We start from the raw sequence: 19,435 nt of genomic DNA, 5'->3' as shown, positions 1-19,435 counted from the left end.
TTCTAGTATTTTCCTGATGACTGATGTCAGGCTAACTGGTCTGTAGTTCCCCGTTTTCTCTCTCCCTCCTTTCTTGAATAGTGAGGTTACATTTGCTACCTTTCAATCCGCGGGGACAATTCTAGAATTTAGGGAATTCTGGAAGATCAAAACCAATGCATCCACTATCTCTGTAGCCACTTCTAGGATGTAGGCCATCAGGCCCAGGGATTTGTCAGCTTTTAGTCCCATTAATTTCTCCAGTATTATTTCTTTACTGATACTAATTTATTTAGGTTTCTCACTAGACTCTTGGTTCCCCACTATTTTGGAATTTTCTTTCAGTCTTCTTCTGCAAAGACAAATACAAAGTATTTGTATAATGTCTCTGGCATCTCCTTATTTCCCATTATAATGTCTCCTGTCTCTGCCCATAAGGGACCAAAGTTTACTTTTGCTAATCTCTTCCTTTTTACATACCTATAGAAGCTTTCACAATCTGTTTTTATGTCTGGTGCTAGTTTACTCTCATTCTATTTTCTCTCTATAATCAATTTCTTGGTCATCTTTTGCTGAATTCTAAAAACCCCCAAAACCTAAGGCTTACCACTCATTTTGGCCACATTATGGGCACCAAGTTTCGGCCTTAGTTGCTCCTGATTTTTTGGAGCAACTGGTGTAGAATGGAGTATCTTAGAAATTCAAATTCTCGGCATTTAGTTTGCTCCAGTTCTAGTCAGTTAGAACAGTTTCACTTTGGAACAGAATTTTTTTTTTCAAAAGGGGGAGTGTCCGGCCACTTACGCCGGTTTTCAAAGTTTCGGCAGTGAAAACTTACTCCAAACTAACTTAAAATGGAGGAAGTGAAGATTTTTGTACGCTCGAAAAAACCTTGTCTACACTTTAGAAAATCAGGCATAGATTACAAATCAGGCGTAGGGAATGGGGGGGGGGGGGGGGGGGTTTAAAAGGGAAGTTTACAAACATTAAACACTTCAGTTTTACAAATAAAGAGCCATCATCAATAATAAATGATAAAAACATCAATTAATCAACCAAGAAATCAATCCAAAAAAATTAAGAAGTAGTAATTATTTTTTTAAATCAATAAATAAAACATTTTCTACTTACCGAATACAGCACCAGGAGTCCTCCAACAGCGTGCTGGGAGGCTCCCCCCCCCCCCCCCCCCCCACCCCCACCCAGTGTGTCTCTATCTCTCTGTCTGTCTGTGTGTGTCTCTCACGCTCTGTCTGTCAGCGACGGGAGGGGGAGGAGAAGGGGGGGGGGGGGCGGGAAAGGAGAAGGGGGGGGCGGGAAAGGAGAAGGGGGGGCGGGAAAGGAGAAGGGGGGGCGGGAAAGGAGAAGGGGGGGGCGGGAAAGGAGAAGGGGGGCGGGAAAGGAGAAGGGGGGCGGGAAAGGAGAAGGGGGGCGGGAAAGGAGAAGGGGGGCGGGGGGGCGGGAAAGGAGAAGGGGGGGCGGGAAAGGAGAAGGGGGGGGGGAAAGGAGAAGGGGGGGAAAGGAGAAAGGGGGGGAAAGGAGAAGGGGGGGAGAAAAGGAGAAGGGGGGGAAAGGAGAAGGGGGGGGAAAGGAGAAGGGGGGGGAAAGGAGAAGGGGGGGGAAAGGAGAAGGGGGGGGAAAGGAGAAGGGGGGGGAAAGGAGAAGGGGGGGGGAAAGGAGAAGGGGGGGGGGAAAGGAGAAGGGGGGGAAAGGAGAAGGGGGGGAAAGGAGAAGGGGGGGAAAGGAGAAGGGGGGGAAAGGAGAAGTGGGAGGGAGGCTGAACGGGCCGGGCCCAAGACTTCGGGCAGGGCCCGTCCCCAGCACCAGATTTTCAGGTTGGTGGCGTTGGGTCGGGTCGGGTCGGGTCGGGTTCGGAGGGGGGGAAGGAGGGAGGTCGGGTTGGTTTGGATAGGGGGGAGGGAGGGAGCGCGGGTTGGGTCGGGGGGGTGGTGGGAGGGATGTCGGGTCAGGGGGCGAGAGGTCAGGTCGGGTGGGGGGGGGGGGGGGGGGGAAAAAGAGCGCGGGTCGGGTCCAGACCGGGGGGGGGGGGGGGGGAGCGGGAGTCGGGTCAATGTCGGGGTCGGTCCGGGGGGAAACGGGAGTCGAGTCGAGTCGGGAGGAAGCAGGAGCTGGGCGTGGGGGGCAGCCTTATGCACGCAGCCCCAGTGAGGCTAGGGGCTGCGTGCTTCGGGCCTCTCCCACACAGTTTTGGGCGCCTGGAGCTACTGCACAGGGACCGAGCTCCGCCCCCCACAGCTCGTGCTGTGCCGCGCCCGGCTCCAGAGGACCAGCAGGGAGCCGGAGAACCTGTAAATTTTTTTTAGGCGCACTTTGTGGCACGAAAAACGCGTGTCCAGGTCGGGGCTGTGCCGTTCTAAGCGCAGCCCGAAACTTGGGCCCAATAAGCCTCTTCCTTCAATCTAATACTATCTTTAAATTTTCGTTAGCCACGGTTGGACCGTTTTTCCATTGAGTTTTTATTCCTTCAGGGAATGTATATTTGTTGTGAACTACGAATTATTTCTTTAAATTTTTGACATTGCTTATCTATCATCATATCTTTTAATCTAGTTTCCCAACCTACCCTAGCCAATTCGCCCATCATAACTACGAGATTTGCTTTGTTCAGATTTAAGACCCTAGTTTCCGCCTTAACAAAATCACTCTCAAACTCGATACAAAATTCTATCATGTTATGATCACTGCTCCTTTACGACATGGTTGTTAATTAATCCTGCCTCATTGCACAATATTAGATCTAAAATAGCCTGTTCCCAAGTTGGTTCCGCGACATACTGATCGACAAAACTATCTTGAATGCATTCCATGAACTCATCCTCTGCACTATTACTGAAAATTTGGTTTGCCTAATCTATAAGAAAATTCAAGTTCCCATGATTACTGTATTACCGTTGTTATATGCACCTCTAAGTTCCTGATTTATACTGTGCCCAAGACTACAACTACTGTTGGGGGACCTATAAACGATTCCCAGAAGTGCTTTCTGCCCCTTGTTGTTTCTTAGCTCCACCCAAAGTGATTCTCCATCTTGTTTTACTGAGCGAAGATCCTTTCTCGCTACTGTCTTTATCCCATCCATTATCGGGGCTCATTTTCCATTCTTCCATCTTTTCTACATGTTAAGTATCCTGGAATATTTAGTTCTCAACCTTGGTCACTCTGCAACCATGTCTCCGTAATAGCTATTAAATCAAACCAGTTTATTTCTATCTGTGCTATTAATTCATCTATTTTGTTGCGAATGTGTAAGGGGTATAGAGTTGTAGCAGGCAAAGAGCAGACAGATTAAGAGGGCTCATCATTATTAGGAGGGTCTGAGGAATCGGTGAAGTTCCTCTACCTTATGGTATGGATTGTTTCCTATGTCGGTAAAGCACAATTGATGGTTAACTTATCCTTAACCTTAGTAGCACATAACAAAGACAGTAAAGGTCAGCATTTACAATACATAACATTTTGGCTAGAAGTCTCTAAGAGATAAGAAAGCTAGTATTTTGGGAACAGAGCTACAAAGAGACGAAGGCAAAGATCATATCACTGAACAACATGATTGACAAAGCATGTGCCATTCAGAGCCAGTCTGATAAGAGACGACAAATCAATGTAACTTTGCTGACAGCAGTAGACCTATCGATTTTGTAGGAGGGTAGCCCCCTCCAAAACTGTATAAATTGTACTTGAAACCTCTTGTACTTTGAAGGTTCCATGATTGAACATTCCCTTGCATTTGCTCGAAATAAAGCCGGTTGAACCGAAGATTTTGTTTGTTTGATTCTGTGGTCGTTATACGGAGGGGCGAGGGCGAGGTATGGACTTCCTATATCAGGTAGTCCGCCTCGAGGAAGAGAAGTCTTCCCATTACCGCAACAGAATGCTTCGCACATTCAGTGACCTTAACTTTAACTTTTTCTATTTTTCCCTGATGCCACCTTAGTCACTGATGCCCTATTACTTTTGTTAGTGAAAGAATTGGAGTTCAGGACTGGAACATCGAGTCCTTCATTGAAACATCTGTGAACTCATGTGGAAACAAGTCATCCTCGTTCGAGGGACCACCTATAATGATTATCTTTGTTAAGCTCTCTGTCTCTTCCTGACCCACTTTGCTTACTTTTATTTAAATACTATCCAGCTCGACAATCTTGACCTTTCTCTTACTTTTGAATTTACCCTTTCCTGAATCCTCACATCCTCTCCCCTCTCCCCACCACCGCTCCCTCCCTCCCCTTTCTCTCCCTTACCCCCCTCACTCCCTCTCTCTCTCTTCCCCCCTCACCCCGCCTACCTCTCTTCCCCCTCCTCCCCTCCCCCCTCTCTATCTCTATCTCACCCCCTCCCTCTCTCTCCCCCCCTGCCCCCCCTCTCTCCCTCTCCCCCCTCTCTCTCTCTCTCTCTCCCCCCCTCTCTCTCTCTCCCCCCCTCCCCTCCCTCCCTCCCTCTCTTCCCCCCCTCCCTCCCTCTCTTCCCCCCCTCCCTCCCTCTCTTCCCCCCCTCCCCCTTCCCCTCTCTTCCCTCTTCCCCCCCCTCCTCTTTCTCCCACCCCCCTCTCTCTTCCCCCCCCCACCCCCCTCCCTCTCTCTCTCCCTTCCCCACCCCCCCTCCCTCTCTCTCTCCCTTCCCCCCCTCCCCCTCTCCCTCTCCCTCCTCTTTCCCTCCCCACTCCCCTCCTCCGAGCCAGGGATTGCAAGAATGTGCGCATCACCCGCGCCATGACAGGAGCTGACAACTGCTGGACGGACCGTCGCCTAATCCAATCCGTCATCAATATTAACATAGCCCCAAAGCAGAGAGAGGACAGCAGAAGCAGCGCCGCGAAAAAGTTAACACGGGGGAACTTAAAGACCCAGCTAAGAGAGCCCCATATAGCCAGCGCCTCACAGCCATTCTGGCGTGCCTTGATGACCCTGAGATGCTCAATGCCCACAGTGCTTGGTCTGCTCTCCAGGCCTCCATAATCAGTGCCTGGGAAGAGACACTTGGTTACTCAACCAGAAAACACCAGAACTGGTTTGATGAAAACGATCAGGAGATCCAAGAGCTAATAGATCATAAGCACAGAGCATTTGTGACAGCCCAACTCGGGAGCTACAAAGCAACGTTACAGACGGCTCAAGGCTGAGGTCCAACAAAAACCCCGGGACCTAAAGAACAGGTGGTGGATGGAGAAAGCACAGGTGATACAACTGGCCGACAGCCACGTCACGCGAGGATTCTTCATTGCAGTCAAGGCCACCTACGGTCCAAACTCCCAAGGCCCCATCCCACTCCTGGCCAAGAACAGGGAAACACTCATCAAGGACACCAAGGCCGTCAGGGCCCGCTGGAAAGAGCACTTTGAAGATCTCCTCAAATCGAGACTCTGCCTTTGACTCGTGTTCTCAATTCCATCCCGCAGCATGCAACCCGCCACCACCTCAGTGAAACCTCAATGCTACACGAGGTAGGAAAAGCCATAAAACAGCCCAAGAACAACAAGGCTACGGGAGTGGATGTAATCCCTGCTAAGGCGCTAAAATATGGCAGAGAGGCGCTGCTAGCGCAGATACATGACCTCATCTCGCTCATTTGGAGGAAAGAGAGAGCATGCCGGGAGATCTTACAGATGCAGTGATCGTGTCCATTTTTAAAAAGAGGAACAAACCCAACTGCGGCAACTACAGGGGAATCTTCCCATCAACCACTGGGAAGGTTATCGCTAGAGTTCTCCTCAACTGTCTTCTTCCTGTGGCCGAGGAGCTCCTCCCGGAGTCACAGTGCGGATTTCGTCCTCTACGGGGAACAATGGACATGATCTTTGCAGCACGACAACTGCAGGAAAAATATAGGGAGCAGCGCCAGCCCTTATACATGGCCTTTTTCAATCTTACAAAGGCTTTGACACCGTCGGCCGTGAGGGGTTATGGAGCGTCCTCCTCAGTTTTGGATGCCCCCGAAAGTTTGTCAACATCCTTCGCCTGCTTCACGACGACATGCAGGCTGTGATCCTTACCAGCGGATCCATTACAGACCCATTTTACGTCCGGACCGGGGTTAAATAGGGTTGAGTCATCGCTCCAACCCTCTTCACAATCTTCCTCACTGCCATGCTCCACCTCACTGTCGACAAGCTCCCCGCTGGAGTGGAACTAAACTACAGAACCAGTGGGAAGCTGTTTAACCTACGTTGTCTCCAGGCCAGGTCCAAGATTACCCCAACCTCTGTTGTTGAGCTGCAGTATGCGGACGACGCCTGCGTCTCTGCATATTCTGAGGCTGAACTCCAGGATATAGTCGATGTATTCACCGGGACATATGAAAGCATGGGCCTCACGCTTAACATCCGTAAGACAAAGGTCCTCCACCAGCTTGTCCTCGCCGCACAGCACTCCCTCCCTCCCTCCCTCCCTCCCCCCCCCCCGCAGTCATCAAGATTCACAGCGCGGCCCTCGACACCGTGGACCACTTCCCATGCCTCAGGAGCCTCTCGTCAACAAAGGCAGACATTGATGCGGAGATTCAACAGCGCCTCCAGTGTACCCTTCGGCCGCCTGAGGAAAAAAAGAGTGTTCGAAGACCAGGCCTTCAAACCTACCACCAAGCTCATGGTCTACAGGGCTGTAGTAATACCCGCCCTCCTGTATGGTATAGAAGACACATCAAGTTGCAGGAGATACAGCACCAACGATGTCTCTGCAAGATCCTGTAAATCCTCTGGGAGGGCAGGGCGCACCAACATCAGTGTCCTTACCCAGGCTAACATCCCCAGCATTGAAGCATTAACCACTCTCGATCAGCTTCGCTGGGCAGGCCACCTAGTTCGCATTCCAGACACGAGACTCCCTAAGCAATTGCTCTACGTGGCGCTCCTTCATGGCAAACGAGCCAAAGGTGGGCAGCGGAAACATTACAAAGCCTCCCTGGTGAAATGAGATATTACCACTGACACCTGGGAGACTCTGGTCGAAGAGCGCCCTAGGTGGAGAAAGTACATCCGGGAGGGCGTTGAGTTCCTTGAATCTCAATGCTGCGAGCGTGAAGAGGCAGCGGAAGGAGCGTGTGGTAAATCAGTGCCATCCTCCCCCCTTCCCCCGACGATTATCTGCCCCACCTGTGACAGGGTCTATGGCTCTCGTGTTAGGACTGTTCAGCCACCAAAGAACTCACTTTAGGAGTGGAAGCAAGTCTTCCTCGATTTCGAAGGACCGCCCATGATGATGATGCAGCCTTTGACACAGTTGACCACTCTATCCTTCTCCAACACCTCGCCACCATTGTCCAGCTGAGTGGGACTGTATTTGCCTGGTTCCATTCTTACCTATCTAACCGTAGCCAGAGAATCATCTGCAACAGCTTCTCTTCTCACCCCATCATCGTTACCTTTGGTGTCCCACAATGATGTATCCTTGGTCCCCTCTTATGTCTCATCTACATGTTGCCCCTTGGCGACATCATCCGAACATACAGCGTCAGTTTCCACATGTACGCTGATGACACCCAGCTCTACCTCACGACCACTTCTTTCGACCCCTCCTTGGTCTCTAAATTGTCAGACTGCTTGTCCGATTCTGGATGAGCAGAAATCTTCTCCAATTGAATATTGGGAAGGCCGAAGTAATTGCTTTTGGTTCCCGCCACAAACTCTGTTCCCTAGCCACTGACTCCATCCCTCTCCCCAACTTCTGTCTGAGGCTGAACCAGGCTGTTCGCAACCTCGGTGTCATATTTGACCTTGAAATGAGCTTTCGATGACATATCCGCAGCATAAATAATGCTGCCTATTTCCACTTCCGTAACATTGCCCGTCTCCGCCCTAGCCTCAACTTATTCGCTGCTGAAGCCCTCATCCATGCCTTCGTTACCTCCAGACTTGACTATTCAAGCCTGGCTGGCCTCCCACATTCTACCCTAAGTAAAGTAGAGGCGATCCAAAACTCGGCTGCCTGTGTCCTAACTCGCACCAAGTCCCGCTCACCCATCACCCATGTGCTCACTGACCTACATTGGCTTCTGGTTAAGCAATGCCTCGAATTCAAAATTCTCATCCTTATTTTCAAATCCCTCCATGGCCTCCTCTAATTCTGCCCTCTTGAGCAGACCTGAATATAATTGCTCAACCATTGGTGGCTGTGCCTTCTGTTTCCTCGGCCACAAGCTCTGGAACTCATCTTTCTTTCCTCCTTCAAGCTGCTCCTTAAAATCTAACTCTTTGACCAAGTTTTTGGTCACTTGCGCTAATTTCTACTTATGCAACTTGGTGTCAAGTTGTTTTACAGGTTGAGTGTCGAAATCCGGAGTTCCAAAATTTGGAATGTTCCGGAATCTGGGCCGATCCATGGTGGGGTCATCCGGAATATGTTCCGGAATCCGTACATTTTTTTTTTTAACTAATTACCGCTGCGAGTTGGGCCTAGGCAGGGGGAAAAACACCCAAAAATAAAATTCCAAAAAACAAAAAATAAAATTTCACTAAACATTCATTTACTAAATCGCTGAAAAAGAATGAAAAAAATAAAAACTTTAACTTAACTTTTTTGCAGGTCTTCAACGCAGGTCTTTCCTGGCCGCCGACCCCCTGCTTCGCCTCCACCACACCATCCCCACCCCGCCCCACCACCGGGCCCCCCCCTTCCCTCGGCCCAGGCATTTCCAGATTCGGAATGTCGGAAAGACGTTTTGAAATCTGGAACCGCCTCGGTCCCGAGGTTTCTGGATTTCGGACACTCTACCTGTATCGCATAATACTCCTGTGAAGTGTCTTAGGACGTTTCAATATGTTAAAGGTGCTTTATAAATACAAGCTGTTGTTGTTTTCATGCTGCATTTACACAAGTGTAAGTGAGGTGTGCAGATTGTGTAACAAGGGCATTAAGATGCACATATAAAGCACATTTTTCTATTCCTATGTAAAAATGCAATTTCTCCCCACTTTCCCCATCTCTCCCAATTTCCTTTCTTTTCTCTACCTGGTGAATGATTCCAGAGGCACTGATAACTCTCCAATAATTTGATCGCCTTGTGCGTTATGCCAGTGAGTGTCAGCAGATTATTCCAGCTAGGAAGACATCACATTTAAGCCTGATCACACATATGCATAATCCACCAGTAATCATTGGATAATAATCAAGGGCCCCTTATTTCATTCCTTAGCCCAGGATTCTGAAGTCAATGGCAGCCCCTTCACCATTACCTTAGCCAACTCAGAACACACCAAGGATCAAACCTGGGACCTTGCTGGTATCAGTCAATACCATAATATGCAATGTATTTTACCCATGGAACTGTTAGGGTGAACAGAATGTTGAATGTTCATTTCACATAAAAACCCTATTCCGCACAACACTAAGACTTTGTTTTATTAGCAAAATCCATGTAATTCATATACAGCTTTCTTATACAACCAAAAATATTACAGAAGGATGTACCTTGATGGGTTTCAACTTCACTTCGGAGTTGAAGAATCTCTACTTCTTTAGCCTGCAGAGTTTCGTTCAAAATTCGCACAGAATCCATCTGCTCCTTGATCTTTATGAAACACAAGTTTTTTTTTGTCAGTAGTGTGTACAACAGAAATAATATGTCTTTGTTAACTCTTAAGAATCACACTGAAAACAAATTAAAAATGAATGTAGCCAAGGATGAAGTGCACTTGCTCTTAGTTTGTGGGCAGTGTGTTTGATGTAGTGTATATGGATTTTAGCAGGGCTTTTCATAAGGTCCCACATGGCATACTGGTCATGAAAGTAAAAGCCCATGGGATCTAGGGCAAAGGGGCAAGTTGAATCCAAAACTGACTTAGAGGCAAGAAGCAGAGGATAATGGTTGATGGGTGTGTTTGTGACTGGAAGGCTGTTTCCAGTAGGGTTCTGCAGGGCTCAGTATTAGGTCCCTTGCTTTTTGTGGTATACATCAATGATTTAGACTTGAATGTAGGGGGTATAATTAAGAAGTTTGCACGGGATACTAAAATCAGCTGTGTGGTTGATAATGAAGCTGAAAGCTGTAGATTGCAGGACGATATCAATGAACTATCAGGTGAGCAGAACAGTGGAATTCAATCCGGTGAAGTGTGAGGTAATGCATTTGGGGAGGGATAACAAGGAAGGGAATATACATTAAATGGTTCGACACTGAGAAGTGCAGAGGAGGTAAGGGACCTTGGCGTGCATGTCCACAGATCCCTGAAGGTAGCAGGCCAGATAGATAACGTGGTTAAGAAGGCATACAGAATACTTGCCTTTATTAGCCGAGGCATAGAATACAAGAGCAGGAAGGTTGTGCTTGAACTGTATAAAACACAGTTAGGCCACAGCTAGAGTACTGCATGCAATTCTGGTCACCACATTACAGGAAAGATGTGATTGCACTAGAGAGGGTACAGAGGAGATTCACAAGGATGTTGCCTGGACTGGAGAATTTTAGCTGTGAGGAAAGATTGGACAGGCTGGGTTTGGTTTCTTTGGAAAAGAGGAGGTTGAGGGGAGACCTTATTGAGGTGTATAAAATTATGAGTGGCCAAGACAGAGTGGATAGGAAGGACCTATTTCCCTTAGCAGAGGGGTCAACAACGAGGGGGCATAGATTTAAAGTAATTGGTAAGAGTTTTAGAGGAGATATGAGGGTGATGGGGGTCTGCAACTCACTGCCTGAAAGGGTGGTAGAGGCAGAAACCCTCACCACATTTAAAAAGTATTTGGATGTACACTTGAAGCGTCGTAACCTAGGACCAAGAGCTGGAAAGTGGGATTAGGCTGGATAGCTTTTTGTCGGCCGGCGCGGACACGATGGGCTGAAATGGCCTCCTTCCATGCTGTAAATTTCTATGATTTTATGCCAGTTTGGCAGAACTTTCACTACTCCGAGCAATAGGCCTCGATTTGCAAAAGTTCATGAAGTGACCTCATTTGAAGATGGCCACAGAATAAGGCATAAAACTATACCAAACATAATCTCATTAAAATGTGTTCCGTTCATCAACATTAGAACACATTGCAATACCTAGATTTTTACTGTTTTTTGACAAAACTCTAGGACAGACTAAAGGTCAAGAACACTACAATAAATTTGGTATAAAAGAAAAAGTTGCATTTATCGGTTTTCATGATCTTGGGACATTCCAAAGCGCTTTACAACCGATGAAGTACTTTTGAAGTGTGATCACTGTTGTAATGTAGGAAACGCAGCGGCAATCTGCACACAGCAAGCTCCTACAAACAGCAAAGTGATAATGACCAGATAATCTATTTTTGCAATGTTGATTAAGGGATAAATATTGTCCAGGACACCGGGGATAACTCCCATGCTCTTGTTTGAAAGAGCGTCATGGGATCTTTGACGTCCACCTGAGAATGCAGATGGGGCCTCGGTTCAACATCGCATCCAAAAGTTGGCACCTCTGGCAGTGCAGCACTGGAGTGTCAGCCTAGATTTGTGTGCTCAAATGGAGTGGGACTTGAACCCACAACTTTCTGACTTGGAGGAGAGAGTGCTATTAACTGAGCCACAGCTGTCACGATGTTCAATATTTATGTCAAACAAATTCAAAATCCACCTAAAATTAATCATATACTATAAAATATCGAATGATTTTCTCTTTAGATTTTATGTAAGCATGAATGACGATTTTAACTTCTAGATCAGTATTATTACAATATGTCAAAGTAAAAATACACTATAGATAGTAGTACCATTCTTTCCAGTCTCTGTCTCATCTTGTCTCTTTCAATGCAGACTTCCCGATAAGCCTGGTAAGCTTTATTCACTTCTTCCTGTCCCAAAGAACTTTTTTCATTGTCAAGAGAAGCATTAAGAAGCTGAAAGTATGGAGCAAAATTTAAAAAACACTTCATAATAAAAGCTATGCCTTTTTCGGGCAGCAGCTTAAATACAGTATACCCTCCATCCTACATAGAATTTCAGAAATGATGTGTGTGTACAAAGCTTGATAATAACTTGGCCATAAATACAAAATAGAGTATGTTAGTACAATGTATCTAAATCCCATAAAGTTAGTGTTAGCAAAACTAGCTTTATAAAACTTTTTCCCAAATGGTGTTTGTATAATTTGATGCCACACCTAAAAGGCACTCATTTTTACATTTTCATTTATAGGCTATTTACAAAGCCACTGTATGATATTGGAGAAATATATTTCTAAATGAACATAAAGCATAGAATGAGCAAAAGCCATTTTATTCACCGTCCACTCCTTTCACAGACCAGACAGACAATTTAGCCCAATGATCAAGTCAAAGACCAGCAAAAGATGTACACAGCCTATCTCGTCCAGCAATGACCATTGCGCAAATGATGGTTAAATAAACACTGGCCTGGTCATATTTTAATTATTTTGCTGATCCACTTCAAAGTAAATGACGAGCATTCACATCTTAATTCACAATATCAGTGTGCTTGAGAACAAATGACAAAGACAGGATAAACCAGAAAATTTAAAATGGTGCTTTTTCATTAGCAAAATGTTTACAGGAAGACACGCAGGTTAACAGAAGAGCCAAGCAAGTGGTCGATGCAACTGAAATGTGGATTAGTATGCAGTAATACATTTGGGAATGTAAAAAAACAAGAAATGGAAGAATACACTTAGTGCCCTTTTATTTTGTCTCTCCAAGTTGCTTTTCCATACAAGTATTCCCATAGGTATTTATTTTTATTTCACATTGAAGATTCTTATAGAGAAATGTTGCAAAGGAGAGGAGAAACTCACAATCTTAAGTGAAACAAGATTTAACACCATTGCAGAATCATGGATATGTGGAACAAACTTGGAGCGAAACAGGCCTGAACAGGCCCGGAAGTTCCTGGACTAAATATAGATTAGCAATGCCTTTAAACTGCAGGCCACACCTAGAATACTACGTGCAGTTTTGGTTTCCATATTTACAAAAGGATATACTTGCTTTGGAGGCAGTTCAGAGAAGGTTCACAAGGTTGATTCCAGAGATGAAGGGGTTGACTTATGAGGAAAGGTTGAGTAGGTTGGGCCTCTACTCATTGGAATTCAGAAGAATGAGAGGCGATCTTATCGAAACGTATAAGATTATGAGGGGGCTTGACAAGGGGGATGCAGAGAGGATGTTTTCACTAATAGGGGAGTCTAGAACTAGAGGTCATAATCTTAGAATAAGGGGCCGCCCATTTAACACTGAGATGGGGAGAAATTTCTTCTCTCAGAAGGTTGTGGATCTGTGGATTCGCTGCCTCAGAGAGCTGTGGAAGCTGGGACATTGAATAAATTTAAGACAGAAATAGACAAGTTTCTTAAATGATAAGAGAATAAGGGGTTATGGCAAGTGGGCAGGAAAGTGGACCTGTCCGTGATCGGATCAGTCATGATCGTATTAAATGGCGGAGCAGGCTCGAGGGGCCGTATGGCCTACTCCTATTTCTTATGGTCTCATGTAACAGATTAACACCAGTATTTGCCTAAATTCAAATTGGCCTCAGCTCAATGATTTCACACATCACAACAACTGTAATATAATGATGATTAAATACTTCATGGGATTAGAGTACTGTACTTAAGCACTGCTGGGAAAGGAAAAAGAAAAGAAAAATAGTCTGTGGAGGGCAGAGGGGTAGAGTCAAATACTGGGGTGCAAGAATAGATGCACCTTGCATTGATAGCCTCTGAGGATCAAGAAGTAATTATGCAGAACTTTCTTTCAGTAAATAAAATAGTAAATTCCATTATAGGATAAAATGTACATTGTCTATGGAAGCAGTGGGAAGCATAGGCTGAATAGACTTTCACATTCTATGCTTTGTGCTTAAATGCAAACGATCCCATCAAAAACTCTGCAATTTTCATATTACATAGACCAAAAATTAATTATATAATATATAATATACAAAAACAGAAAATTCTGGAAATCTCAGCGGGTCAGGCAGCATCTGTGGGAAGAGAAACAGAGTTAACATTTCAGGTCGATAATCCTTCGTTGGAACTCCTGAAACATTAACTCTGTTTCTCTATCCACAGACGCTGCCTGACCCGCTGAGATTTCTAGCATTTTCTGTTTTTATTTCAGATTCCAGCATTCGCAGTATTTTGCTTTTGAGCCAGAAATTCATTAGTTTAGTTTTAGGACATGATATAAACATTCATTCTAGATAACTTATTTTCATCACAGATATTAAATACATCAAGTTCAGCAGTGGCATTAAAGACTAGTCTATTGGTGACTTATAGCACAGTTTAGTAAAAGTTAGAAAAAGACACACATTAAAGTTAATAGAATTAATTCCTCATAATTGGCTCAATCCATGTTTATTCTTAAGATAAACTTATCAGATAATGCAATGTAGCATTAAAGACACAAAAACAATTTTTAAACATGAAGAGGGATATGGAATTGCTGCATGTTTATTTAATACAAACTACCAAATTTCTAAATTTGAATCCTGCTTTTATACTTCAGATGTTACTCAAAAATCTAATGAGCTAGTCACCATTTTTACACTGGTGAATAGAGGCACAAGACAGAGAGTGACAGAGAGAGACAGAGAGGGACAGATGAATAGAGGCACAAGACAGAGAGAGACAGAGAGGGACAGAGAGGGACAGAGAGAGAGAGAGCACGAGAGCGATTGTGAAATATTAACCTCAAATGACCAAATATAATTGTACAGTTTAACACAAATAATTTACCCTTTCTTCCAGCATCCGGGCTCTTTTCTTCAGGAAAGAATTTTCAATCTCCGTTTCCTTCAGTCGTTTTTTGATGTCTTCATAGGCTGTGACAAGTGCAAAGTGGGAAGCGACAGATTCATCGCCTGAAGAAGCTGCAATAGGGCTATACCTGAAATGTGTTGCTTCAGGGCTTGCTTCTTCATGGTTCAATATAGAGATATCATCTTCTACAATTAGTCCTTCCATGCTCACACCTTCATAGAGTCCCACCAGTGTTAGCAGAAGCTGCCTCTCTTGTGCTGATCTGCACAGGCTATTTGTCAAACAAAAAAAAACACTAAATTTGTTGCAGGTAGTGTCTCATCACATGAAGTACACATGCATATTGATAACTGTTGTTTCAGAACAAATGAAAAAAAGTTAAGACAAAACATTCAGCCCGCCTTGTTGTTGTTAGGTTCATATACAAAACCCATTTGGGTCATTTTCATCTCCCTTATATCTTGATGCAAAACATCCTCTGTTGCATCAAGGATTTGTCCGTTTCTAAAGCCCTCGTTCAATTAGACATTTTGACTCCTCCTATTAATTTTTTTAAATTCTGAAATAGTAGTGAACCTCTGAGCACTACCACCACGGTTTGAGATGCAGGCAAGAAAGTTAGAAATATCAGCAGAGAAGGACATCTTGCTTAACCAAGTTTAGGCTGATTTTATACAGCATCTCCAAGCCTCTTAGGCAATGAGCTACTTTCTGTAGTCAGGTGACATATATAGGCAAACAGCAGTCATTCTGCAGCAAACAGGAATGACCAGTTTGTTAATGCCTGAGGGAGGAATGTTGGCCAGGACATCATTGGATTTTTAATATTTCAATGTAAAGACTCCATCTAAAACAATGCAACAGTAGGACATCTTTAAATATGAGATGGATAAACTGAAATAAATATATCCCTATAAAGGTAGCAAAGCATTGATTTTTTTAAATTATGGTGAAAGTGAGAAAGTGCATGTACTAGATAGAGGATTATAAGGAACAATTAGAACTGAATGGCTGAGAAAAGAAACTGGTGCTGCAAAAATTAGCATAACTCAAAGTCAAAAAGTCACAGGGTCCTGATGACATGTACCCTGAGAGAAAGAGGGAGAGAGACTTGCATTTATATAGCGCCTTTCACGACCACCGGACATCTCAAAGTGCTTTACAGCTAATTAATTACTTTTGGAGTGTAGTCACTGTTGTATTGTAGGAAATACAGCAGGCAATTTGCACACAGCAAGCTCCCACAAACAGCAATGTGATAATGACCAGGTAATCTGTTTATGTCATGTTGATTGAGGGATAAATATTGGCTAGGACACCGGGGATAACTTCCCAACTCTTCTTCAAAATAGTGCCACGGGATCTTTTACGTCCCCAAGACTACAGATGGGGCCTCGGTTTAATGTCGCATCCGAAAGACGGCACCTCCGACAGTGCAGCACTCCGTCAGTACTGCACAGGAGTGTCAGCCAAGATTTATGTACTCAAATCCCTGGAGTGGGACTCTAACCCACAACCTTCTTGATCAGAGACAAGTGTGCTACACACTGAGCCACAGCTGAAAGATAGTTGAGGCTCTGGCCACACTTTTTCCAAGCTTTTTAAAACATGCAAATTGTGCCAATGGATTGAAAGCAGCCAATGTAACACCTTTGCTCAAGAAAGGCAGTTTCCAAATATATAATTAGACATAAAATCATTTAGAAATGCATGGGTTAATCAAAGATAGCCACTATACATTTGTTAAGGTTAGTCATATTTGACAAATTTAATAGTTTTTTGAAGGAGCGACCAATCGGAAGGAAATGAAATATACATTTATGGATTTTCAGAAGGTGTTCAATAGGGCATCAAGAGCCTTGTGAGAAAAATTCAGGTATAAAAGTTCAATGATCGGAGAGAAACATAGCAGCATGGATAGAACATAAGAACATAAGAATTAGGAACAGGAGTAGGCCATCTAGCCCCTCGAGCCTGCTCCGCCATTCAATAAGATCATGGCTGATCTGGTCGTGGACTCGGCTCCACTTACCCGCCCTCTCCCCGTAACCCTTAATTCCCTTATTGCTTAAAAATCTATCTATCTTTGACTTGAAAACATTCAATGAGCCAGCCTCAACTGCTTCCTTGGGCAGAGAATTCCACAGATTCACAACCCTCTGGGAGAAGAAATTCTTTCTCAACTCGCTTTTAAATTGGCTCCTCCGTATTTTGAGGCTGTGCCCCCTAGTTCTAGTCTCCCCCACCAATGGAAACAACCTCTCTGCCTCTATCTTGTCTATCCCTTTCATGATTTTAAATGTTTCTATTAGATCACTCCTCATCCTTCTGAATTCCAAGGAGTAAAGACCCAGTCTACTCAATCTATCATCATAAGTTAACCCCCTCATTTCTCGAATCAGCCTAGTGAATCGTCTCTGTACCCCTTCCAAAGCTAGTATATCCTTCCTTAAGTAAGGTGACCAAAACTGCACACAGTACTCCAGGTGCGGCCTTACCAATACCCTGTACAGTTGCAGCAGGACTTCCCTGCTTTTGTACTCCATCCCTTTCGCAATGAAGGCCAACATTCCATTCGCCTTCCTGATTACCTGCTGTACCTGCAAACTAACCTTTTGGGATTCATGCACAAAGACCCCCAGGTTCCTCTGCACCACAGCATGTTGTAATTTCTCCCCATTCAAATAATATTCCCTTTTACTATTTTTTTTCCCCCAAGGTGGATGACCTCACACTTTCCGACATTGTATTCCATCTGCCAAACCTTAGCCCATTCGCTTAACCTATCCAAATCTCCTTGTAGCCTCTCAGAATCCTCTACACAACCCGCTTTCCCACGAATCTTAGTGTCATCTGCAAATTTTGTTGCACTACACTCTGTCCCCTCCTCTAGGTCATCTATGTATATTGTAAACAGTTGTGGTCCCAGCACTGATCCCTGTGGCACACCACTAACCACTGATTTCCAACCGGAAAAGGACCCATTTATCCCGACTCTCTGCTTTCTGTTCGCCAGCCAATTCTCTATCCATGCTAATACATTTCCTCTGACTCTGCGTACCTTTATCTTCTGCAGTAGCCTTTTGTGTGGCACCTTATCGAATGCCTTTTGGAAATCTAAATACACCACATCCATCGGTACACCTCTATCCACCATGCTCGTTATATCCTCAAAGAATTCCAGTAAGTTAGTTAAACATGATTTCCCTTTCATGAATCCATGCTGCGTCTGCTTGATTGCACTATTCCTATCCAGATGTCCCGCTATTTCTTCCTTAATGATAGTTTCAAGCATTTTCCCCATTACAGATGTTAAACTAACCGGCCTATAGTTACCTGCCTTTTGCCTGCCCCCTTTTTTAAACAGAGGCGTTACATTAGCTGCTCTCCAATCCGCTGGTACCTCCCCAGAGTCCAGAGAATTTTGGTAGATTATAACAAATGCATCTGCTATAACTTCCGCCATCTCTTTTAATACCCTGGGATGCATTTCATCAGGACCAGGGGACTTGTCTACCTTCAATCCCATTAGTCTGTCCAGCACTACCTCCCTAGTGATAGTGATCATCTCAAGGTCCTCCCTTCCCACATTCCTATGACCAGCAATTTTTGGCATGGTTTTTGTGTCTTCCACTGTGAAGACAGAAGCAAAATAATCGTTTAAGGTCTCCGCCATTTCCACATTTTCCATTATTAAATCCCCCTTTTCATCGTCTAAGGGGCCAACATTTACTTTAGTCATTCTTTTCCGTTTTATATATCTGTAAAAGCTTTTCCTATCTGTTTTTATGTTTTGCGCAAGTTTACCTTCGTAATCTATCTTCCCTTTCTTTATTGCTTTTTTAGTCATTCTTTGCTGTTGCTTAAAATCTTCCCAATCCTCTAGTTTCCCACTAACCTTGGCCACCTTATACATATTGGTCTTTGATTTGATACTTTCCTTGGTTATCCACGGCTGGTTGTCTCTTCTCTTGCCGCCCTTCTTTTTCACTGGAATATATTTTTGTTGCGCATTATGAAAGAGTTCCTTAAAAGTCCTCCACTGTTCCTCAATTGTGCCACCGTTTAGTCCTTGTTTCCAGTCTACTTTAGCCAACTCTGCCCTCATCCCACTGTAGTCCCCTTTGTTTAAGCATAGCACTCTCGTTTCTGACACAACTTCCTCATCCTCAATCTGTATTACAAATTCAACCATATTGTGATCACTCATTTCGAGAGGATCTTTTACGAGGAGATCGTTTATTTTTCCTGTCTCGTTACACAGGACCAGATCCAAAATGGCTTGCTCCCTTGTAGGCTCTGTTACATACTGTTCTAAGAACGTTACTCGATGGACTAGAAATGAAGTTTGGGGAAAAGGAGGCTGCTTGGATTGAAGAAGGTTTGGAAGTGGTGTATCCCAGAAGTCAGTGCTGGGTTTACTTTAGTCCTTAGTATACAAAGAGCTTGGGTATAAGGAACACAATCTTGAAATTTGGTAACAACACAAAAGTGGGAGGTTTGGCAAGCAACAAGGAGTACAGACAGATTAAATGGAATGGGTAGACAAGTGACTGATGCAACTTAAATGTGGATAAGTGAAAGGCAATATACCAAGAAAAAAAAAGGAATAGGACACATTTAATGGAAAGGCAGTGAAGACTGTGGGTGAACAGAGAGACTTAGGGATTCAAATATATAATCCTTTAAAAGTGCAAGTGCAGGTCGATAAAACTAAAGAAAACGTCAATCGAATTTGGGAATTAATAAATGGAGACAAAAGAGCAA

General features: G+C 44.5%; 1 protein-coding gene across 1 annotated transcript in view; it reads right to left on the bottom strand.

Moving 5' to 3' along the window:
• Positions 1–19,435, bottom strand: part of azi2 (5-azacytidine induced 2) — a 138,071-nt gene that overhangs the window by 99,441 nt on the left and 19,195 nt on the right. The window contains exons 2-4 of the mRNA XM_070880861.1: positions 14,645–14,939; positions 11,664–11,789; positions 9,402–9,501 (exon numbers count right to left, since the gene is read on the bottom strand). Coding sequence (XP_070736962.1) covers positions 9,402–9,501; positions 11,664–11,789; positions 14,645–14,872 — 454 coding nt within the window. The 5' untranslated portion in view covers positions 14,873–14,939. The remainder of the gene's footprint in view (positions 1–9,401; positions 9,502–11,663; positions 11,790–14,644; positions 14,940–19,435) is intronic.

The sequence above is a fragment of the Pristiophorus japonicus genome, chromosome 5 (genome assembly GCF_044704955.1).
Source record: "Pristiophorus japonicus isolate sPriJap1 chromosome 5, sPriJap1.hap1, whole genome shotgun sequence".
NCBI classification, from domain to species: Eukaryota; Metazoa; Chordata; class Chondrichthyes; family Pristiophoridae; genus Pristiophorus; species Pristiophorus japonicus.
Note: the sequence above shows the minus strand (reverse complement) of the source record. Positions and strands in the feature narration are given on the sequence as shown.